General features: G+C 42.9%; 1 protein-coding gene, 5 non-coding genes and 2 pseudogenes across 6 annotated transcripts in view; 7 read left to right on the forward strand and 1 right to left on the reverse strand.

Moving 5' to 3' along the window:
• The first annotated feature begins 326 nt into the window (after positions 1 to 326).
• On the forward strand, positions 327 to 489 carry LOC116356969 (U1 spliceosomal RNA). Its single transcript, XR_004205251.1, has one exon. It is a non-coding gene; the product is annotated as a U1 spliceosomal RNA (small nuclear RNA).
• Positions 490 to 1,061: 572 nt separating this feature from the next.
• LOC116356946 (uncharacterized) lies at positions 1,062 to 1,170 on the forward strand (annotated as a pseudogene).
• Positions 1,171 to 1,842: 672 nt separating this feature from the next.
• Positions 1,843 to 2,005, forward strand: LOC116356866 (U1 spliceosomal RNA). Its single transcript, XR_004205170.1, has one exon. It is a non-coding gene; the product is annotated as a U1 spliceosomal RNA (small nuclear RNA).
• A 572-nt stretch (positions 2,006 to 2,577) lies between these two features.
• On the forward strand, positions 2,578 to 2,686 carry LOC116356947 (uncharacterized; annotated as a pseudogene).
• Positions 2,687 to 3,356: 670 nt separating this feature from the next.
• Positions 3,357 to 3,520, forward strand: LOC116356865 (U1 spliceosomal RNA). Its single transcript, XR_004205167.1, has one exon. It is a non-coding gene; the product is annotated as a U1 spliceosomal RNA (small nuclear RNA).
• Positions 3,521 to 4,092: 572 nt separating this feature from the next.
• On the forward strand, positions 4,093 to 4,211 carry LOC116356938 (5S ribosomal RNA). Its single transcript, XR_004205226.1, has one exon. It is a non-coding gene; the product is annotated as a 5S ribosomal RNA (ribosomal RNA).
• A 666-nt stretch (positions 4,212 to 4,877) lies between these two features.
• Positions 4,878 to 5,041, forward strand: LOC116356864 (U1 spliceosomal RNA). The gene has a single exon (XR_004205163.1). It is a non-coding gene; the product is annotated as a U1 spliceosomal RNA (small nuclear RNA).
• A 4,363-nt stretch (positions 5,042 to 9,404) lies between these two features.
• The window catches only part of LOC109870604 (mediator of RNA polymerase II transcription subunit 14-like), a 40,606-nt gene continuing 28,673 nt past the window's right edge, over positions 9,405 to 21,337 (reverse strand). Inside the window, exons 23-27 of the mRNA XM_031802267.1 lie at positions 19,618 to 19,820; positions 11,068 to 11,277; positions 10,771 to 10,896; positions 10,334 to 10,523; positions 9,405 to 10,210 (exon numbers count right to left, since the gene is read on the reverse strand). Coding sequence (XP_031658127.1) covers positions 10,137 to 10,210; positions 10,334 to 10,523; positions 10,771 to 10,896; positions 11,068 to 11,277; positions 19,618 to 19,820 — 803 coding nt within the window. The 3' untranslated portion in view covers positions 9,405 to 10,136. The remainder of the gene's footprint in view (positions 10,211 to 10,333; positions 10,524 to 10,770; positions 10,897 to 11,067; positions 11,278 to 19,617; positions 19,821 to 21,337) is intronic.

Raw genomic sequence — 21,337 nt, forward strand, 5'->3', positions numbered from 1 at the left:
GCATTTGTCTGTGTGTGTGTGTGTGTCTGAATGTGATTGTATTTCGTCATATCGCATACATTTGTGATATCAGACAGGTTAAGATATTAAAAAGTCATTGGGGTGATTTTTTTTCTACAGTGTTGCATGATGGGAATCTCGTGCTTCACTGATATAGTCTAGTAAACAAAATAAACAACTTTTTCACCACTCTGTCTGCAAGTGCATTCCTAAACGGCATTTAACGCAGGTCGATGTGATGTGATATTATCAGAACACAAAGTGGTTAGCGTCAGCCGAAAATGTTGGCACTGGAGAGAGTTGCCCTCCACTGATGTATTGAGGTTATACTTACCTGGCAAGGGAGATACTGTGATCAAGAAAGCAGTTCACCCAGGGTGAGGCTCAGCCATTGCACTGCGGCTGTGCTGACCCCTGCGAATTTCCAAATGTGGAAATCTCGATTGCATAATTTATGGTAGTGGGGGACTGCGTTCGCGCTCTCCCCTGATGTCTTGTTTAATGATAAACTGTTGCTTGAGGAAGACTGACTGGGCTTATGAAGATCTTTCAAGTCAGTTGTGAAAGAGATGTTGTGGACCAATCGAAAGGTGGAAACATTTGTCTGTAGCCAAACATTGTTGGCATCTTGTGGAAACATCATGTTGCGAAATGCAGCCCCATTGCGCTTCCAATATGAAATTGTCCATTCATGCACTACTCCTCCTTAGCACAGAACAATGCACTTAGGATTTCAACATTCAGAGCTTTTGTGTATTTTTTCTGGCTAGTAGGATAGCTGCATGGGAAACTGTTGCTCATGATGTATTTGTCAGGAGTCATTGTATTTGTCCGTTTTTTCTCACAAGGCTGAAATATGTGCCCTCGCTTTGAAATGTTAGCAAGGTTTGTTTGTATTTCATCCAACTATCTGTGCTAAAAAGTGATGGCTACAGCATATGTCATTTCTTCCACTTTTTGAGTGACCCAAAGTTCAAGCTGCTTGTCTAATTGGTGAAAATGCAATGTCTGTTTATCAGACTCACTTTGACTTTAAATGGCGTACCAAGACTTGTTCCTTTGCTTACGGCCATACCAGCCTGAATACGTCTGATCTCGGAAGCTAAGCAGGATCGGGCCTGGTTACTACTTGGATGGGAGACTGCCTGGGAATACCAGGTGCTGCAAGCTTTTTGTCCACTAGGGTGTGCTCTTGCATTATATCATCAGCAACACTGCTTTGTAGTAAGCATTTGATGCTGAATTTATTACGATCAAAGTTCCTTGTGCTGTCAGGGAGCCTTTGATTTATGAGACAAATACGAATATCGTTACTGAATGCAGCTTGTGTGTGCTTGGTACTCCTTCGCCCTGTTCAAATGATCAAATGAAATAATGCTGGTGACGAGTGGAACTGGACTGATGTCTGATGGCTCTGTGTTTTCCATGGTGGAATTAGAACCCTTCTTTTACGGAGTAAATTAAAAGCACAAGAGAATGTGAGATGTTATCGATAATAAATCAATTGGTTTCATGCATTTGTCTGTGTGTGTGTGTGTGTGTCTGAATGTGATTGTATTTCGTCATATCGCATACATTTGTGATATCAGACAGGTTAAGATATTAAAAAGTCATTGGGGCGATTTTTTTTCTACAGTGTTGCATGATGGGAATCTCGTGCTTCACTGATATAGTCTAGTAAACAAAATAAACAACTTTTTCACCACTCTGTCTGCAAGTGCATTCCTAAACGGCATTTAACGCAGGTCGATGTGATGTGATATTATCAGAACACAAAGTGGTTAGCGTCAGCCGAAAATGTTGGCACTGGAGAGAGTTGCCCTCCACTGATGTATTGAGGTTATACTTACCTGGCAAGGGAGATAGTGTGATCAAGAAAGCAGTTCACCCAGGGCGAGGCTCAGCCATTGCACTGCGGCTGTGCTGACCCCTGCGAATTTCCAAATGTGGAAATCTCGATTGCATAATTTATGGTAGTGGGGGACTGCGTTCGCGCTCTCCCCTGATGTCTTGTTTAATGATAAACTGTTGCTTGAGGAAGACTGACTGGACTTATGAAGATCTTTCAAGTCAGTTGTGAAAGAGATGTTGTGGACCAATCGAAAGGTGGAAACATTTGTCTGTAGCCAAACATTGTTGGCATCTTGTGGAAACATCATGTTGCGAAATGCAGCCCCATTGCGCTTCCAATATGAAATTGTCCATTCATGCACTACTCCTCCTTAGCACAGAACAATGCACTTAGGATTTCAACATTCAGAGCTTTTGTGTATTTTTTCTGGCTAGTAGGATAGCTGCATGGGAAACTGTTGCTCATGATGTATTTGTCAGGAGTCATTGTATTTGTCCGTTTTTTCTCACAAGGCTGAAATATGTGCCCTCGCTTTGAAATGTTAGCAAGGTTTGTTTGTATTTCATCCAACTATCTGTGCTAAAAAGTGATGGCTACAGCATATGTCATTTCTTCCACTTTTTGAGTGACCCAAAGTTCAAGCTGCTTGTCTAATTGGTGAAAATGCAATGTCTGTTTATCAGACTCACTTTGACTTTAAATGGCGTACCAAGACTTGTTCCTTTGCTTACGGCCATACCAGCCTGAATACGTCTGATCTCGGAAGCTAAGCAGGATCGGGCCTGGTTACTACTTGGATGGGAGACTGCCTGGGAATACCAGGTGCTGCAAGCTTTTTGTCCACTAGGGTGTGCTCTTGCATTATATCATCAGCAACACTGCTTTGTAGTAAGCATTTGATGCTGAATTTATTACGATCAAAGTTCCTTGTGCTGTCAGGGAGCCTTTGATTTATGAGACAAATAAGAATATCGTTACTGAATGCAGCTTGTGTGTGCTTGGTACTCCTTCGCCCTGTTCAAATGATCAAATGAAATAATGCTGGTGACGAGTGGAACTGGACTGATGTCTGATGGCTCTGTGTTTTCCATGGTGGAATTAGAACCCTTCTTTTACGGAGTAAATCAAAAGCACAAGAGAATGTGAGATGTTATCGATAATAAATCAATTGGTTTCATGCATTTGTCTGTGTGTGTGTGTGTGTCTGAATGTGATTGTATTTCGTCATATCGCATACATTTGTGATATCAGACAGGTTAAGATATTAAAAAGTCATTGGGGTGATTTTTTTTCTACAGTGTTGCATGATGGGAATCTCGTGCTTCACTGATATAGTCTAGTAAACAAAATAAACAACTTTTTCACCACTCTGTCTGCAAGTGCATTCCTAAACGGCATTTAACGCAGGTCGATGTGATGTGATATTATCAGAACACAAAGTGGTTAGCGTCAGCCGAAAATGTTGGCACTGGAGAGAGTTGCCCTCCACTGATGTATTGAGGTCATACTTACCTAGCAAGGGAGATACTGTGATCAAGAAGGCAGTTCACCCAGGGCGAGGCTCAGCCATTGCACTCCGGCTGTGCTGACCCCTGTGAATTTCCCAAATGTGGAAATCTCGATTGCAAAATTTATGGTAGTGGGGGACTGCGTTCGCGCTCTCCCCTGATGTCTTGTTTAATGATAAACTGTTGCTTGAGGAAGACTGACTGGGCTTATGAAGATCTTTCAAGTCAGTTGTGAAAGAGATGTTGTGGACCAATCGAAAGGTGGAAACATTTGTCTGTAGCCAAACATTGTTGGCATCTTTTGGAAACATCATGTTGCGAAATGCAGCCCCATTGCGCTTCCAATATGAAATTGTCCATTCATGCACTACTCCTCCTTAGCACAGAACAATGCACTTAGGATTACAACATTCAGAGCTTTTGTGTATTTTTTCTGGCTAGTAGGATAGCTGCATGGGAAACTGTTGCTCATGATGTATTTGTCAGGAGTCATTGTATTTGTCCGTTTTTTCTCACAAGGCTGAAATATGTGCCCTCGCTTTGAAATGTTAGCAAGGTTTGTTTGTATTTCATCCAGCTATCTGTGCTAAAAAGTGATGGCTACAGCATATGTCATTTCTTCCACTTTTTGAGTGACCCAAAGTTCAAGCTGCAGGTCTAATTGGTGAAAATGCAATGTCTGTTTATCAGACTCACTTTGACTTTAAATGGCGTACCAAGACTTGTTCCTTTGCTTACGGCCATACCAGCCTGAATACGCCCGATCTCGTCTGATCTCGGAAGCTAAGCAGGATCGGGCCTGGTTAGTACTTGGATGGGAGACTGCCTGGGAATACCAGGTGCTGCATGCTTTTTGTCCACTAGGGTGTGCTCTTGCATTATATCATCAGCAACACTGCTTTGTAGTAAGCATTTGATGCTGAATTTATTACGATCAAAGTTCCTTGTGCTGTCAGGGAGCCTTTGATTTATGAGACAAATAAGAATATCGTTACTGAATGCAGCTTGTGTGTGCTTGGTACTCCTTCGCCATGTTCAAATGATCAAATGAAATAATGCTGGTGACGAGTGGAACTGGACTGATGTCTGATGGCTCTGTGTTTTCCATGGTGGAATTAGAACCCTTTTTTTACGGAGTAAATCAAAAGCACAAGAGAATGTGAGATGTTATCGATAATAAATCAATTGGTTTCATGCATTTGTCTGTGTGTGTGTGTCTGAATGTGATTGTATTTCGTCATATCGCATACATTTTTGATATCAGACAGGTTAAGATATTAAAAAGTCATTGGGGCGATTTTTTTTCTACAGTGTTGCATGATGGGAATCTCGTGCTTCACTGATATAGTCTAGTAAACAAAATAAACAACTTTTTCACCACTCTGTCTGCAAGTGCATTCCTAAATGGCATTTAACGCAGGTCGATGTGATGTGATATTATCAGAACACAAAGTGGTTAACGTCAGCCGAAAATGTTGGCACTGGAGAGAGTTGCCCTCCACTGATGTATTCAAATCATACTTACCTGGCAAGGGAGGTACTGTGATCAAGAAGGCAGTTCACCCAGGGCGAGGCTCAGCCGTTGCACTCCGGCTGTGCTGACCCCTGTGAATTTCCCAAATGTGGAAATCTCGATTGCATAATTTATGGTAGTGGGGGACTGCGTTCGCGCTCTCCCCTGATGTCTTGTTTAATGATAAACTGTTGCTTGAGGAAGACTGACTGGGCTTATGAAGATCTTTCAAGTCAGTTGTGAAAGAGATGTTGTGGACCAATCGAAAGGTGGAAACATTTGTCTGTAGCCAAACATTGTTGGCATCTTTTGGAAACATCATGTTGCGAAATGCAGCCCCATTGCGCTTCCAATATGAAATTGTCCATTCATGCACTACTCCTCCTTAGCTCAGAACAATGCACTTAGGATTACAACATTCAGAGCTTTTGTGTATTTTTTCTGGCTAGTAAATGTGGAAATCTCAATTGCATAATTTATGGTAGTGGGGGACTGAGTTCGCGCTCTCCCCTTATGTGTTTTGTCATGATAAACAGTGTTGGCACAGATGGGTGACAAACTATATGTAAACTATATAAATACATTAAATACGTAAATACATTGTCTCTCCAATTCATCATGACTTATTATTGTTGGTTTTTTAGCCATCTAATTTTAACCATTTTAGCATTGACATGAAATCAGTCAAAACATCTCAAGACAAGACATCAATAACAAGATTAAACTATCTGAAATGAATCTCAATACATGGTTGTTTCTTGTCCTAGCTGTCTAGCCATACAGTATCACAACACCGGACTTCTGCCCCATTGAAGCCTGCACATTGTTTTCCTGACGTTGTCAGCTACTCACAGCTGGGATGAGAGACAGCAATCTCTCAATAGCCAACAGCACCTTAGAGGCTGCTGCCTATATACATAGATTTGAAATCACTGGCCACTTTCATAAATGGAACACTAGTCCCTTTAATAATAATGTGTTTTGCATTACTCATCTCATATGTATGTACTGTACTCTATTCTATTCTACTGTATCTTAGTCTATGCTGCTCTGACATTGCTCATCCATACTGTGCAGCCGTATTCATCGACTTGGCCAAGGCTTTTGACTGTCAATCACCACATTCTTATCGGCAGACTCAACAGGCTTGGTTTCTCAAAAGACTGCCTCACCAACTAGTTCTCTGATAGAGTTCAGTGTGTCAAATCAGATGGCCTGTTGTCCGGACCTCTGGCAGTTTCCATGGGGGTGCCACAGGGTTCAATTCTCAGGCTGACTCTTTTCTGTAAACATCAATGACGTCGCTCTTGCTGCTGGTGATTCTCTGATCCACCTCTACGCAGACGAACCATTCTGTATACTTCTGGCCCTTCCTTGGACACTGTGTTATATAACCTCCAGACAAGTTTCACTGCCATATGTTACGTTTCTGTGTTGAAGTTTGTGTATTTGAGTGTTTCAGGAGATGGCTTCCTGAAATCCCCCAGCAGCTGATTGGTTGACTCCATGGCTAATTGGAGCTGACCCCGCCCCCTCGTCAAGATGCAGCTGTCTCCAATTACCCATTCCTTCTGAAGCTATATGAAAGCCAGTGTTCTGTTCAGAAGTGAGATTGTTGCTGGGAAGTCATTGCAGAGAGATTGATTGTAATATTGTTCTTTGAGTTTGTTGCTCAGATAGAGCTTATTTAATGTCCTTTGTTTCTTAGTTTGTTTGTGAAATTGTTTGTTCTCCTGTTTAATTTGTTCCCAGGGGGAAGGGACCTAGGGAGTGCTTAGGCAAGAGGCCTGCAGGCATACATTTTCCAGTAGTGTATTCACTGTCTAGGCACACTAGGTAAGACCTGGATGGACCACACCCTGTATTTTGGTTAGGGCACCAGGTGGTGCTAAATTAGAACCTCTTGTGACTCCCAAAACCGCATGCGGGAGCGTAATCATCGCCTGAAACTAATTAGCATAATGCAACGGACATAAATATCCCTAGAAAATATTCCTATTCATGAAAATCACAAATGAAATATATTGACATACAGCTTAGCCTTTGTTAATCACCCTGTCATCTCAGATTTTCCAAATATGCTTTACAGCCAACGCTAGACAAGTATTTGTATACGTTTATCGATAGCCTAGCATAGCATTATGCCTTGCTAGCAGCAGGCAACCTTGTCACGGAAATCAGAAAAGCAATCAAATTAAATCGTTTACTTTTGAACTTCAGATGTTTTCACTCATGAGACTCCCAGGTAGATAGCCAAAGTTAATTTTTTTTCCCAAAATATTATTTTTGTAGGCGAAATAGCTTCGTTTGTTCTTCACGTTTGGCTGAGAAATCGCCTGGAAATTGCGGTCACCACAACGCCGAAAAATGTTCCAAATTAGCTCCATAATATCGATTGAAACATGGCAAACGTTGTTTATAGTCAATCCTCAAGGTGTTTTTCTAATATCTATTCAATAATATATCCGTCGGGACAATTTTGTTTTTCAGGAGGAACGATTGGAGTAATGGCTACCTCTGTATTTTACGCGAGAATCTCTCTCGGAGCCACCATGTGACCACAATGTGGCCGCCTACGGCTATTCTTCAACAGAAATGCGTAAAACTACGTCACAATGCTGAAGACACCTTGGGGAATACGTAGAAAGCGTAAACTCGTTGATGGCACATTCACAGCTGAATAGGGAGTCATTGGAACGCAGCGCTTTCAAAACCTGGGGCACTTCCAGATTGGATTTTTCTCAGGCTTTCGCCTGTAGCATCAGTTCTGTTATAGTCACAGACAATAGCGTTACAGTTTTGGAAACGTTAGTGTTTTCTATCCTAAGCTGTCAATTATATGCATATTCTAGCATCTTGTCCTGACAAAATATCCCGTTTAAAACTGAATGTTTTTTTTTCAAAATGAAAATACTGCCCCTTAGTACCAAGAGGTTTTAATTAAGTAGTGGTTAGGCACGTACGGTCTGAGAGGAGGATTTGATATTTACTTTCTTTGCTTTGGTTCCGTTAAGCCCCTTTTCCCCATATTACCGTGTGACGGTTTGCTGTGTCTGTCAGCGTAGTGTCCAGAGCATGGAGGCCCTACCAGGAGACAGGCCAGTACATCAGGAGACGTGGAGGAGGCCGTAAGAGGGCAACAACCCAGCAGCAGGACCGCTACCGCCTTTGTGCAAGGAGGAGCAGGAGGAGCACTGCCAGAGCCCTGCAAAATGACCTCCAGCAGGCCACAAATGTGCATGTGTCTGCTCAAACGGTCAGAAACAGACTCCATGAGGGTGGTATGAGGGCCCGTCATCCACAGGTGGGGGTTGTGCTTGCAGCCCAACACCGTGCAGGACGTTTGGCATTTGCCAGAGAACACCAAGATTGGCAAATTCGCCACTGGCGCCCTGTGCTCTTTACAGATGAAAGCAGATTCACACTGAGCTCGTGAGACGTGACAGTCTGGAGACGCCATGGAGAACGTTCTGCTGCCTGCAATATTCTCCAGCATGACCGTTTTGGCGGTGGGTCAGTCATGGTGTGGGGTGGCATTTCTTTGGGGGGCCCTCCATGTGCTCGCCAGAGGTAGCCTGACTGCCATTAGGTACCGAGATGAGATCCTCAGACCCCTTGTGAGACCATATGGTGGTGCGGTTGACACTGGGTTCCTCCTAATGCAAGACAATGCTAGACCTCATGTGGCTGGAGTGTGTCAGCAGTTCCTGCAAGAGGAAGGCATTGATGCTTTGGACTGGCCCGCCCGTTCCCCAGACCTGAATTCAATTGAGCACATCTGGGACATCATGTCTCGCTCCATCCACCAATGCCACGTTGCACTACAGACTGTCCAGGACTTGGCGGATGCTTTAGTCCAGGTCTGGGAGGAGATCCCTCAGGAGACCATCCGCCACCTCATCAGGAGCATGCCCAGGCGTTGTAGGGAGGTCATACAGGCACGTGGAGGCCACACACACTACTGAGCCTCATTTAGACTTGTTTTAAAGACATTACATAAAAGTTTGATCAGCCTGTTGTGTGGTTTTCCACTTTAATTTTGAGTGTGACTCCAAATCCAGACCTCCATGGGTTGATAAATTTGATTTCCATTGATAATTTGTGATTTTGTTGTCAGCACATTCAACTATGTAAAGAAAAAAGTATTTTATAAAAATATTTCATTCATTCAGATCTAGGATGTTATTTTAGTGTTCCCTTTATTTTTTTGAGCAGTGTCTATATATATATATACATACAGTGCCAGTGAAAGGTTTGGACACACATACTCATTCAAGGGGTTTTCTTTACTATTATTGTAGAATAATAGTGAAGACATCCAAATTATGAAATAACACATACATTATCATTTAGTAACCAAAAAGTGTTAAAATCTAAATATATTTCATATGAGATTCTTCAAAGTATATGTATATATAAATACATCACACCCATTTTCAATCCAGCAGCTTTCAGTGTAATTGTGATTCACCATAGAGAATGGATTTTGAAAAAAATATAAACAAATAATCCAAAAATTGACAAAAATAAATTATTTTTAAAAATTGGTTTATTAAATAGTAATCAAAGATAGACTGGATCTTCATTCAGGACTCAAAAGCAGTCATACAATACAGCTGGCTTATAAAGTTTGTCACAGTTTTACAGTGTTCAAAGTGACCCGTTTGAACTAGGAAGGGACTAGGTTTGACATCATAAAAGGGAAAAATACATTTAAATAGTGTACTAAGATACAATTCGGCCCCAGTACCACAACAGTATTGATATCTTCCATTATAAAAAGGAACGAATGTGAATTCATGCTCTAGCAAAAGTCATTACTATTCTTTATAATGCTGAAATTTACAACAATGTGCATCTTTAGGTAAACACCCATATTCTTAATTTGTGAATCCTTTGATAAGAAGTGCATCTGGAGGAAAAAAATACATATTTTGGAATTTCTTCTGACAACGAATACTTCTCTTTTTCAAGATAAACACTCCTTTATTTGGGTCATGAATGTGTTCTTTATCAAGACTAAAAACTGTGTGATGGTTCTGCATAATTCTGCTCCCTTTTTTGACAGAAAAACTAACTGTACATCAGTTTTAGGTCGGTTGGCTGAGGCAGAGAGGATATATGTTGCATTAGGAAATCCAGCGGGCGCACGTCATCTCCAGTTCATTAGACTCCAGAAAGGAACCTTTCCCTGTTCCAGAATAGAACCATATTCAGTTGTGTTCCCGTTCTGGTTCCATTTCCGACTAGGGAGGTGGGGTTGCTACTGACGACCACCAGGGGTCAGGTTGAGGTTGGCCATGAGCTCGTGAACTGAGGCAAAGATAGTGCACTCACCTGAGAGGAGACAAAAACACCAATGTCAAGATGATACCCCCCCCAAATGTATTTTCTGTCAGAGTGTTCCAATCAAATCTTTCAGTCTATCTTCTATTTGTGTGTGCAGACAATCTCACTAACCCTGTCGTGCTGGGTGCAGCTCGCTGAACCTCTTGAGGATGTTGGAGACCATAAGTGCTGCTGCCCCAGAGGAGGAGTGTTGTCTGGGGATGTCAGCCTGCTGGGTCAAGCCCGTGGCCATGTCGTATACGATGGGAACAATGATGTTGACCGGCTCCTGGGGCAGCGGCAGCCTCTGGGTCAGCTGGAGCTGAAGGGGAGAATTAAAGGGAGAGCACAGGGTTAGTTACACTTCACACAGCTTCAGTGCAAGTCAATGGAATTGTAAGATGGGTTGTAACAACTACGAAACTGATATGCAGCTATGACAACTGATTAAACTACAATACAGGGGAAGGATGAAAGCCAGCAAACAGAGACTGACAACAGGTGAGTGGATATCGGCCAATCAACTGCTTAAATTAAAACAAATCAGGCAAGGGAAAACCAGTACTCACGAAGAAGAGCATTTTGGACTTGAGCACCACAGCGATGGTTCCTGGGGGTGCGATGGGAGGGGCGCTGGGGGGGATGGTAAGACAGAACTGGACATTCCACTTTAACTGGGTGGCCTGGTCAGGGAACTGGAGAGGGTTACAGAAGTTAGAGAGCTACTTACACAATCATTACACATATGTCTTTCTCTCACAGACAGGCAGAAACACATCACCAGCCCCTTTATATTCTTAACGGACACAAATAAATTTATGGGGTACCACACACACACACACACAGCCAGAGGAAAAGGACCTCACCAGTTCAAGCTTCATGATGCGGACACAGTCCCTGAGGATGTTGGTGGGGGCGCCCAGCAGCTTGGTGAAGGCATTCAGCGTGTTGTACTTGAATGGTGGGCCGGCCACCTTGAGAGAGGAGGACGAAGAAGGGGAAGAAGAGGAAAAAGGAAGAGAGGGGGAGGATAAAGGAAGGGAAAGGGAGATAAAAATGATTTTAAAAAGGGTGAGTCATGTAAATAAAATGTTTTTGGTCACATAAAAGTGATTAGCAGATGTTATTGCGGGTGTAGCAAAATGCTTGTGCTTCTAGCACCGACAGTGCAGTAATATCTAACGTTGAACTTTTCAGGCAAAGACTAATAGTACACAACACACGTATTTATTCCTGCACTTAATGAAGATAAAGAGAGCCCTCCAACCAATTAACAGGTTCAACTTTCCCACAGACTTTTCCAGCTTCAGATTCAAAATGACCTGCTATGGAGGTCAGATCACCCAGCGCTTCTCTTTATCAGAAATCTTGGCTTTAGTTCCCACGTTTTCAGTCCGAGACATACAGTGCATTCGGAATGTATTGAGTCCCCCACCTTTTTTCTCATTTGACTCAAAGCCAGTGTCATGTCATTAGTAAACATTGAAACAAGTAATAATTCTACCAGGATTATGTTGGGGTGGCAGGTAGCCTAGGTGGTTAGAGCGTTGGAATAGTAACCGGAAGGTTGCAAGTTCAAATCCCCGAGCTGACAAGGTACAAATCTGTCGTTCTGCCCCTAAACAGGCAGTTAACCCACTGTTCCTAGGCCGTCATTGAACATAAGAATTTGTTCTTAACTGACTTGCCTGGTTAAATAAAGGTAAAATAAAAAAAATAATAAAAATGTTGGAGAGGTTTCCATTACAGAACAACAATTTCGAGTCTCATAGCAAAAGGTCTGAATACTTATGTAAATAAGGTATCTGTTTTTATAAATTTCCACTAAAAACAAAACTGTTTTCGCTTTGGGGTATTGTGTGTAGTAGATGGATTAAATAAATAACATCTCATACATTTTAGAATAAAGCTGTAACGTAAAAAAATGTGGATAAAGTCAAGGAGTCTGAATACTTTCCAAATGCACTGTATGTATGTACAGTTGAAGTTGGAAGTTTACATACACTTAGGTTCGTTTTTCAACCACTCCACAAATTTCTTGTTAACAAACTACAGTCTTGGCAAGTCGGTTAGGACATCTACTTTGTGCATGACACAAGTCATTTTTCTAACAATTGTTTACAGACAGATTATTTCACTTATAATTCAATGTATCACAATTCCAGTTGGTCAGAAGATTACATACACTAAGTTGACTGTGCCTTTAAAAAACATGGAAAATTCCAGAAAATGATATCATGGCTTTAGAAGCTTCCGATAGGCTAGTTGACATAATTTGAGTCAATTGAAGGTGTACCTGTGGATGTATTTCAAGGCCTACCTTCAAACTCAGTGCCTCTTTGCTTGACACCATGGGAAAATCATAAGAAATCAGCCAAGACCTCAGGAAAAAAAATTGTAGACCTCCGCAAGTCTGGTTCATGCTTGGGAGCAATTTCCAAACGCCTGAAGGTACCACGTTCATCTGTACAAACAATAGTACGCAAGTATAAACACTATGGGACCACGCAGCCATCGTACCGCTCAGGAAGGAGACGTGTTCTGTCTGCTAGTGATAAACATACTTTGGTGCGAGAAGTGCAAAAGTATCTATATCACATGTACATGCACACACATGTACTACACCCTTCATGGGAAAAAGAACAGACACTGGAGAGAGGAACTCTGCCTAGAAGGCCAGCATCCCGGAGTCGCCTCTTCACTGTTGATGCTGAGACTGGTGTTTTGCGGGTACTATTTAATGAAGCTGCCAGTTGACGACTTGTGAGGAGTCTGATTCTCAAACTAGACAGTCTAAATGTAGATGTCCTCTTGCTCAGTTGTACACTGGGGCCTCCCACTCCTCTTCTATTCTGGTTAGAGCCAGTTTTCTTAGTGTTGTACGAGATCTTCAGTTTCTTGGCAATTCCTCGAATGGAATGGGTTAACCAAGTTATGCAGACAACACAATTCTGTATACTTCTGGCCCTTCTTCGGAACCAATGTTAACTAACCTCCAGACGAGCTTCAATGCAATACAACTCTCCTTCCGTGGCCTCCAACTGCTCTTAAATGCAAGTAAAACTAAATGTATGCTCTTCAACTGATCGCTGCCCACACCTGCCCGCCCGTCCAGTATCACTACTCAGGACGGTTCTGACTTATAAAATGTGGACAACTACAAATACCTAGGTGTCTGGTTAGACTGTAAACTCTCCTTCCAGACTCATATTAAACATCTCCAAAATCCAAAATTAAATCTAGAAACGGCTTCCTATTTTGCAACAAAGCATCCTTCACACATGCAGCCAAACATACCCTCGTAAAACTAACCATCCTACCGATCCTTGACTTCAGCGATGTCATTTACAAAATAGCCTCCAACTCTCTACTCAGCAAATTGGATGCAGTCTATCACAGTGCCATCTGTTTTGTCACCAAAGCCCCATAAACTACCCACCACTGCGACCTGTACGCTCTCGTTGGCTGGCCCTTGCTTCATATTCGTCGCCAAACCCACTGGCTCCAGGCCATCTATAAGTCTTTGCTAGGTAAAGCCCCACCTTATCATAGCTCACTGGTCACCATAGCAGCACCCACCCATAGCACGCGCTCCAGCAGGTAGATCTCACTGGTCACCCCCAAAGCCAATTCTTCCTTTGGCTGCCTTTCCTTTCAGTTCTATGCTGCCATTGACTGGAATTAATTGCAAAAATCACTGAAGCTGGAGACTCATATCTCCCACACTAACTTTAAGCATCAGCTATAAAAGGCAGCTTACTGCCATGTGTAAATAGCCCATCCAACTACCTCATCCCCATATTGCTATTTATATATATATATATATATATATATTTTTTAATTGCTCCTTTGCACCCCAGTATCTCTACTTGCACATTCATCTTCTGCACATCTATCACTCCAGTGTAAATTTGCTGAATTGTAATTATTTCGCCACTACGGCCTATTTACTATTATTATTTATTGCCTTACCTACTTCATTTGCACACACTGTATATAGACTTTTCTATTGTGTTATTGACTGTACATTTGCTTATTCCACGTGTAACTCTGTGTTGTTTTTTGTGTCGCACTGCTTTGCTTTATCTTGGCCAGGTCGCAGTTGTAAATGAGAACATGTTCTTAACTGGCTTACATGGTTAAATAAAAAGGTGAAGTAAAAAAATGTTTTTTAAATTCACGCAGTCTCCTCTGAACAGTTGATGTTGAGATGTCTGTTACTTGAACTCTGTGAAGCATTTATTTGGGCTGCAATCTGAGGTGCAGTTAACTCTAATGAACAAATCCTCTGCAGCAGAGGTAACTCTGGGTCTTCCTTGCCGGTGTCTTCATGAGACCCAGTTTCATCATAGCGCTTGATGGTTTTTGTGACGGCACTGTAAAAACGTTAAAAGTTCTTGAAATGTTCCGGATTGACTGACCATGTCTTAACCTCTCTGAGCACGGAACCCGGTAGCGGGCTGAAATTCCACAACATACGGTGATCGCTACATAAATAGTCATATTAAACATTCATTGTTACACAATGAATTATCTTTTGTTTGATAAAATCTGTTTTTATAGCCTAACACGAAACATTTTGTGAACCGCTTGTGTCGTGAATTCCCTCTCATTCCATTTTCGACGACACATTCCATCCAGGTAAATAACCCACACAAAACGTGACTTTTCCAGTCATGTTTGGTTTCATTGCATTCAACTGGTTTGTTTGTAACACAACCAAACCTGATGGGCCATTTCGTGGGACGTATTGACTGAAAGAAACCGATTTGAAGACAACAAGTAATGACATCACTGTGCACCAATGATATGACCACTGTTTCGTTGATTGACTGTATTTTAACCCAATGACCACTGATCGTCTTGAAATCTAGCTGGGTAGATAGCCAATGAGCTGAGGTAAACGGCAATAAGCAATGGTTGTGTGTTGGAAGACCAACCCATGTCGTAAACTCCGGCGTAAAGAGAGTCATTCGCTATTGAAGTTTTATTCCGGATGGAGCTACGCATTTTACGCACAACGTTGTTTTGGTAAACGAGCAGATTCAGCTGTTTATATATATCAATCAGTATGGCAACTAAGTCAGCGAAAGCTAAATCAAAGTCTAGGTATACAGATGTGCACACAATTTTAGAAGAAATTGATCGGAAAAGTGAGACAGCGAATGTTGTAGGATGATTCATTTAGTGATTCCCAAGTGGAGGAATATTTTTTGAATGGAGAGCACACCGTTGTAGCCACTGTGTATAATCTGTAACGATGCCTGCAGAAGAGGAACGATGTCACCGTTTTGGACTGGTAAATTCTTCTCATGCTAATGCCCTTGTTTGAAATTAATAATATAAAATATTATTTGTGATTTATTTTAATTTTAGAAGCAATATATAAAAATGTAATGAAAAGTGATGAAATGCGTCTGCCGCCCCACCCCAACCCACATGAAATAGCCAATTTGAGGCTGTTGAGGGGAGGGCAGGCCCAAAACAATGGCCAAAGTGAAATGGAGACAGTAGATACAGCTGGTCTGTTGTAATATAATAAAGACAGTAGATCTAGCTGGTCTGTCATACTATAATAGAGACAGTAGATCTAGCTGGTCTGTCATAATATAATAGAGACAGTAGATCTAGCAGGTCTATAATAATATATTCAACCTTATGTTCCCTGTACTCATTATATCTGTTTATTACACCTCAGCAGCACAATATTGTGTAGAGCTTTGGCAAAGTGGGTGATGTTATATCCTTCCTGTTTGGCCCTGTCCGGGGGTCTCATCGGATGGGGCCACAGCGTCTCCTGACCCCTCCTGTCTCAGCCTCCAGTATTTATGCTGCAGTAGTTTGTGTCGGGGGGCTAGGGTCAGTTTGTTATATCTGGAGTACTTCTTCTGTCTTATCCGGTGTCCTGTGTGAATTTAAGTATGCTCTCTCTAATTCTCTCTCTCGGAGGACCTGAGCCCTAGGACCATGCGTCAGGACTACCTGCCATGATGACTCCTTGCTGTCCCCAGTCCACCTGGCTGTGCTGCTTCTCCAGTTTCAACTGTTCTGCCTGCGGCTATGGAACCCTGACCTGTTCACCGGACGTGCTACCTGTCCCAGACCTGCTCTTTTCAACTCTCTAGAGACAGCAGGAGCGGTAGAGATACTCTTAATGATCGGCTATGAAAAGCCAACTGACATTTACTCCTGAGGTGCTGACTTGTTGCACCCTCGACAACTACTGTGATTATTATTATTTGACCATGCTGGTCATTTATGAACATTTGGACATCTTGGCCATGTTCTGTTATAATCTCCACCCGGCACAGCCAGAAGAGGACTGGCCACCCCTCATAGCCTGGTTCCTCTCTAGGTTTCTTCCTGGGTTTTGGCATTTCTAGGGAGTTTTTCCTAGCCACCGTGCTTCTACACCTGCATTGCTTGCTGAGGGTCTTCCAAATATTGAAAGTGTGTAAATAGTAACCCATGTTATTTTGTAAATGTACATATTTTTTTCAAATTTTTTTTTGGGGGTGTGTTAGAATACATTTTGGCATTTTGTATATAGTTATTTGTTTCAAAATGTATACCTTCCCCAATTTGGCCACTTGGGTACATTTGGGCTACTTGTGTGGGACACCTGGGTGACTTCATGATAAATGTCATGTAGCACACTCATTTTGGAAGTTATCATTCTGAAACTTTGCACAGGTACTGTTGCCCTCTTATATTTTCCACTGAAATTGTCCCCATCATCCTATCTGAAGGTTTGTTTTATCTTGTTCATTTTAAAGATGATACAACAATAAAAAGAAAAAACGTATGTTGTTTTTCATTGTATTATCTAAACCAGATCTATTGTGTTATATTCTCCTACATTCAATTCACATTTACACAAACTTGTGCGCAAAGCTGTCATAAAGGCAAAGGGTGGCTCCGGTGAAGAATCTCAAATCTCAAATATATTTTGATTTGTTTAACCCTTTTTGGGTTACTACATGATTCCATACGTGTCATTTCATAGTTTTGATGTCTTCACTACTATTCTAAAATGTAGAAAATAGTTCAAATAAAGAAAAACCCTTGAATGAGTAAGTTTGTCCAAGCTTTTGACTGGTACTGTAATTACAGCCATTTTGTTTCTTACTTTCTCGGACTGAAAATATATTTTACTGAAAAAAACTCATTTGTTTAGGAAAAACATTACCTATTCCCTCAACCCTTGCTCTCTTTACTTGAAATATATATGTATGTATTGCATACACGTGACCAATAGGTCCTGACATATATCATCATCACATCAATAAATTGGTTATAAAACTCCCAACACCAACACGTGAAAAAGAACAAGGGAATGTTTACTGGTTGCTCAGGAGGGAAAGGGGAAGTCAGATGTGTGGAAGACATTTGATTTAGTTGTGGAAACTAATGGAGATCCAGAAAAAGGAGGGTATAGGAGCAAGCGCTGTATGCCAAACAGGTGCTGTTATATTAATAATGATTATTTCTGACCATTTGGAACGGTGGAAAAAAACTAAATAAATTGAAGTATTATCTAACGCAAAAATTATAATATATAAATCCTTTATTACAGCAAAGGCTAAAAACAGTTGCATGCATCGTGAATTGCGGCTTATTTATTGTTTAGGCTAATTAGCCAAAGCTCCCTTTGTTATTTCATTTAAAAAATGCTTGATTGCATTTCAAAGCATGAATGACTCACTTGTATGCTGTGTGATGACATGAACAAATGAATGATTGATATATTGAAATATAGGCCTAAGTAAGTTACGGTACCAAGACTAAACAGGAAATCCATATATATATATATATGGATGATTTATAAAGCCAGGCACATTTAACTGTTAGGCTATGATTATAGACCTAATTAAGTTGGTGTTTCCTCTCTCCTCAACTTTCTTAGACAATTAAGGCAAGGGTCGTTTCCTCGTCTCCTCACTCCGCTGTTGCCTCCTCCGCATTGTTCTCAATACCAATGTACTGGTTAACTTCGTTATTATGCACATAAATAGCCACATTTAGGGAAAGATGCCAATTCAATGGCGCACTGAAGATTACGTTTCAGATCCTCGGACAGCGACCGTTAACGCGGTAGAAAATACATTTTTTAAATAAAATTATATATTTATTAGTGTTGCACCATTATTCTTACATAATATACCCATTTACAATTTCAGTAGCACTTCTTAGAGTGTGCCATCCCCGTGGCCTCCGCAATGGATTAGTCCACGTCAACCAAAATTATATCGACCAAACAATCGACCAGTTGACTAAATGGGGTTAGCACTAGTGGACATTAAGGCCTTCCTCTGACCCCATCTGGTATAAAGATCCTGGATGGCAGGGAGCTTGGTCCCAGTGATGTACTGGGCCGTATGCACTACCCTCTGTAGCGCCTTCCGGTCGGATGCCAAGCAGTTGCCACACCAAGCGGTCATGCAGCCAGTCAAGATGCTTTCAGTGGTGCAGTTGTAGAGGCCCATGCCAAATCTTTTCAGCCTCCTGAGGGGGAAGAGGTGTAGTCGTGCCCTCTTCACAACTTGATGAACAATGAACATTTTAAAACATATGAGGCATGTCTCATCTTGCTTCAAAGTAGCCGTAGAAATTTAGAACGAGAGAAGATCTAACACATATTTGAATCTCTGTCACTGTTTGTGTGACAGGCGCCCTTTTTAACACTGTGGTTTCCTGCCAGTTGCATTATGGAACAAACATTCACTTGTTGCCTACTGCCTTGTACGCATTGCTGCGCTAATGTGAACAAATTAAAGGTTTTTGGACCTGACGAAGATGCGTTTTTGGATCAAAACGTTGTCAATAAAGAGGCGAACTGGGAATTTAACAGTGTGAGGGCCTTCTTGTTCTTTACTAAGAAATAATAGGTTTATCAACATTTTAAGCTAAACGTTCAGATCTTTTGCTTCACTCATGTAGACTATGCTTACTGGTTATATGAATTTAGGATCCATCTTCCCACAACTGTCCCAGAGTCTGTTTGGAATAAGTTCTCTTCCTCGACAAGCTGACCAATAAAATAGCTAGCCTAAAATGTTCTACTATAGTGGATTGACAAAGGTTAGTGATTTTGCTGTTCGTTACTCGTCTTGTTGGTTAAGCAAAGGTAAATGTGGACACTTATTCTAACATGTTCAAAGTGCACATCAGAATTCAGTAAGAAGGATCGCTTATCATTGCATCCTCAACTTGCATGTTCTGTTCATATGAATTACCATATTGTAAATGTGCTGTCATTCTGAGAACTGTGGGTGGATGCCCTAATCAGGTTACACACCCAATGCATATTGGTCCGCTAAATTTCCCAAATGTCCAGTAAATTAAATTGTTGTAGGTCAAATGTCCGGCGCCAATCCAGTCATGAGAGTCATGTATGGGGATGTAGAGAGTTTCTACGGTGTGTGTGTGTGGTACTCACTGGAGCCGGCGCGCGGGGAGTGTGAGGCGTCGGGGATGGGAGAGTGGAGTGAGGGGTTTCCAGGGGACATGCCGTGGATGCGAGCCCCAGGAGAGGGCCCTGAGACTTGGGGAGAGCCTGGCCACTGGCCCCTCTGGTTGGGAGATACCATAGCATAGGGGGAGCTGGGGTCCAGAGCACCTGGGAAATATACAGACAGATATTATTTTTCACTCACATCATCGTCGACGTCAATACAGTATCCACTGATATTATCAGTCATCATCTTCCTCAACATAATCACAGCAATAATAATCAATAATTGTCCTGAACCTATTTGTTTACTCAGACAAGCAGTCCGACATGAACCATGACGCACGAAAACACACATATACACAGACTGTCACGTTCTCAAACACTTCCATTTACTTCCCAATTAACACTCTCCACTGTTAAACCACCACTGTGTGCCTACTGCCCAGTCAAGCTTGGGTTCAACTTCTCAACCACCTGAGAACAGACTAAACAGGTGTCAGAACTATCTAAGGGACCGGTGAGCAACAGCACAGGGACCAGTGCAAGTCCATGGGCTAGAGGTTGGAAACACTGATCAATGTGCCCAGAATGTTCACCAGTCAGCCACCCAGCCTGCCAGACAGCAAGCTAGCCTGCCAGCCCATATACAGCCCTTCCCGCCTACAGACCATGTGTCACTCAACCTGCACCATGGACCGCCTATGGTTGTACTCCTCTACCCCAGCCCAGTCCCCTCCTCTACACCAACCCAGTCCACATCTACCCCAACCCAACCCCGTCCTTTGCCCAGCCCCCTCCTATACCCCATCCCAGTCCCCTCTACACCAACCCAGTCCACACATCTACCCCAACCCAACCCCCTCCTCTACCCCAGCCCCCTCCTCTACCCCAGTCCAACCCCCTCTACACCAACCCATTCCCCACCGCTACCCCAACCCCCTCCTCTACACCAACCCAGTCCCCACCGCTACCCCAACCCCCTCCTCTACCCCAGCCCCCTCCTCTACCATAAACCAACCCCCTCCTCTACCCCAGCCCCCTCCTCTACCCCAGTCCAACCCCCTCTACACCAACCCAGTCCCCACCGCTACCCCAACCCCCTCCTCTACACCAACCCAACCCCCTCCTCTACCCCAGCCCCCTCCTCTACCATAAACCAACCCCCTCCTCCTCTACCCCAACCCAACCCCCTCCTCCTCTACCCCAGGCCAGCTCTCTCTACCCCAACCCCCTCCTCTACCCCAGTCCCCTCCTCTACCCCAGTCCCCTCCTCTACCCCAGTCCCCTCCTCTACCCCAGCCCAGTCCCCTCCTCTACCCCAGCCCAGTCCCCTCCTCTACCCCAGCCCAGTCCCCTCCTCTACCCCAGCCCAGTCCCCTCCTCTACCCCAGCCCAGTCCCCTCCTCTACCCCAGCCCAGTCCCCTCCTCTACCCCAGCCCAGTCCCCTCCTCTACCCCAGCCCAGTCCCCTCCTCTACCCCAGCCCAGTCCCCTCCTCTACCCCAGCCCAGTCCCCTCCTCTACCCCAGCCCAGTCCCCTCCTCTACCCCAGCCCAGTCCCCTCCTCTACCCCAGCCCAGTCCCCTCCTCTACCCCAGCCCAGTCCCCTCCTCTACCCCAGCCCAGTCCCCTCTACACATTCATAATATTGCCCTCAGAACAGCCTCAATTCTTCGAGACAT

This window comes from Oncorhynchus kisutch, linkage group LG2 (genome assembly GCF_002021735.2).
Source record: "Oncorhynchus kisutch isolate 150728-3 linkage group LG2, Okis_V2, whole genome shotgun sequence".
NCBI classification, from domain to species: Eukaryota; Metazoa; Chordata; class Actinopteri; order Salmoniformes; family Salmonidae; genus Oncorhynchus; species Oncorhynchus kisutch.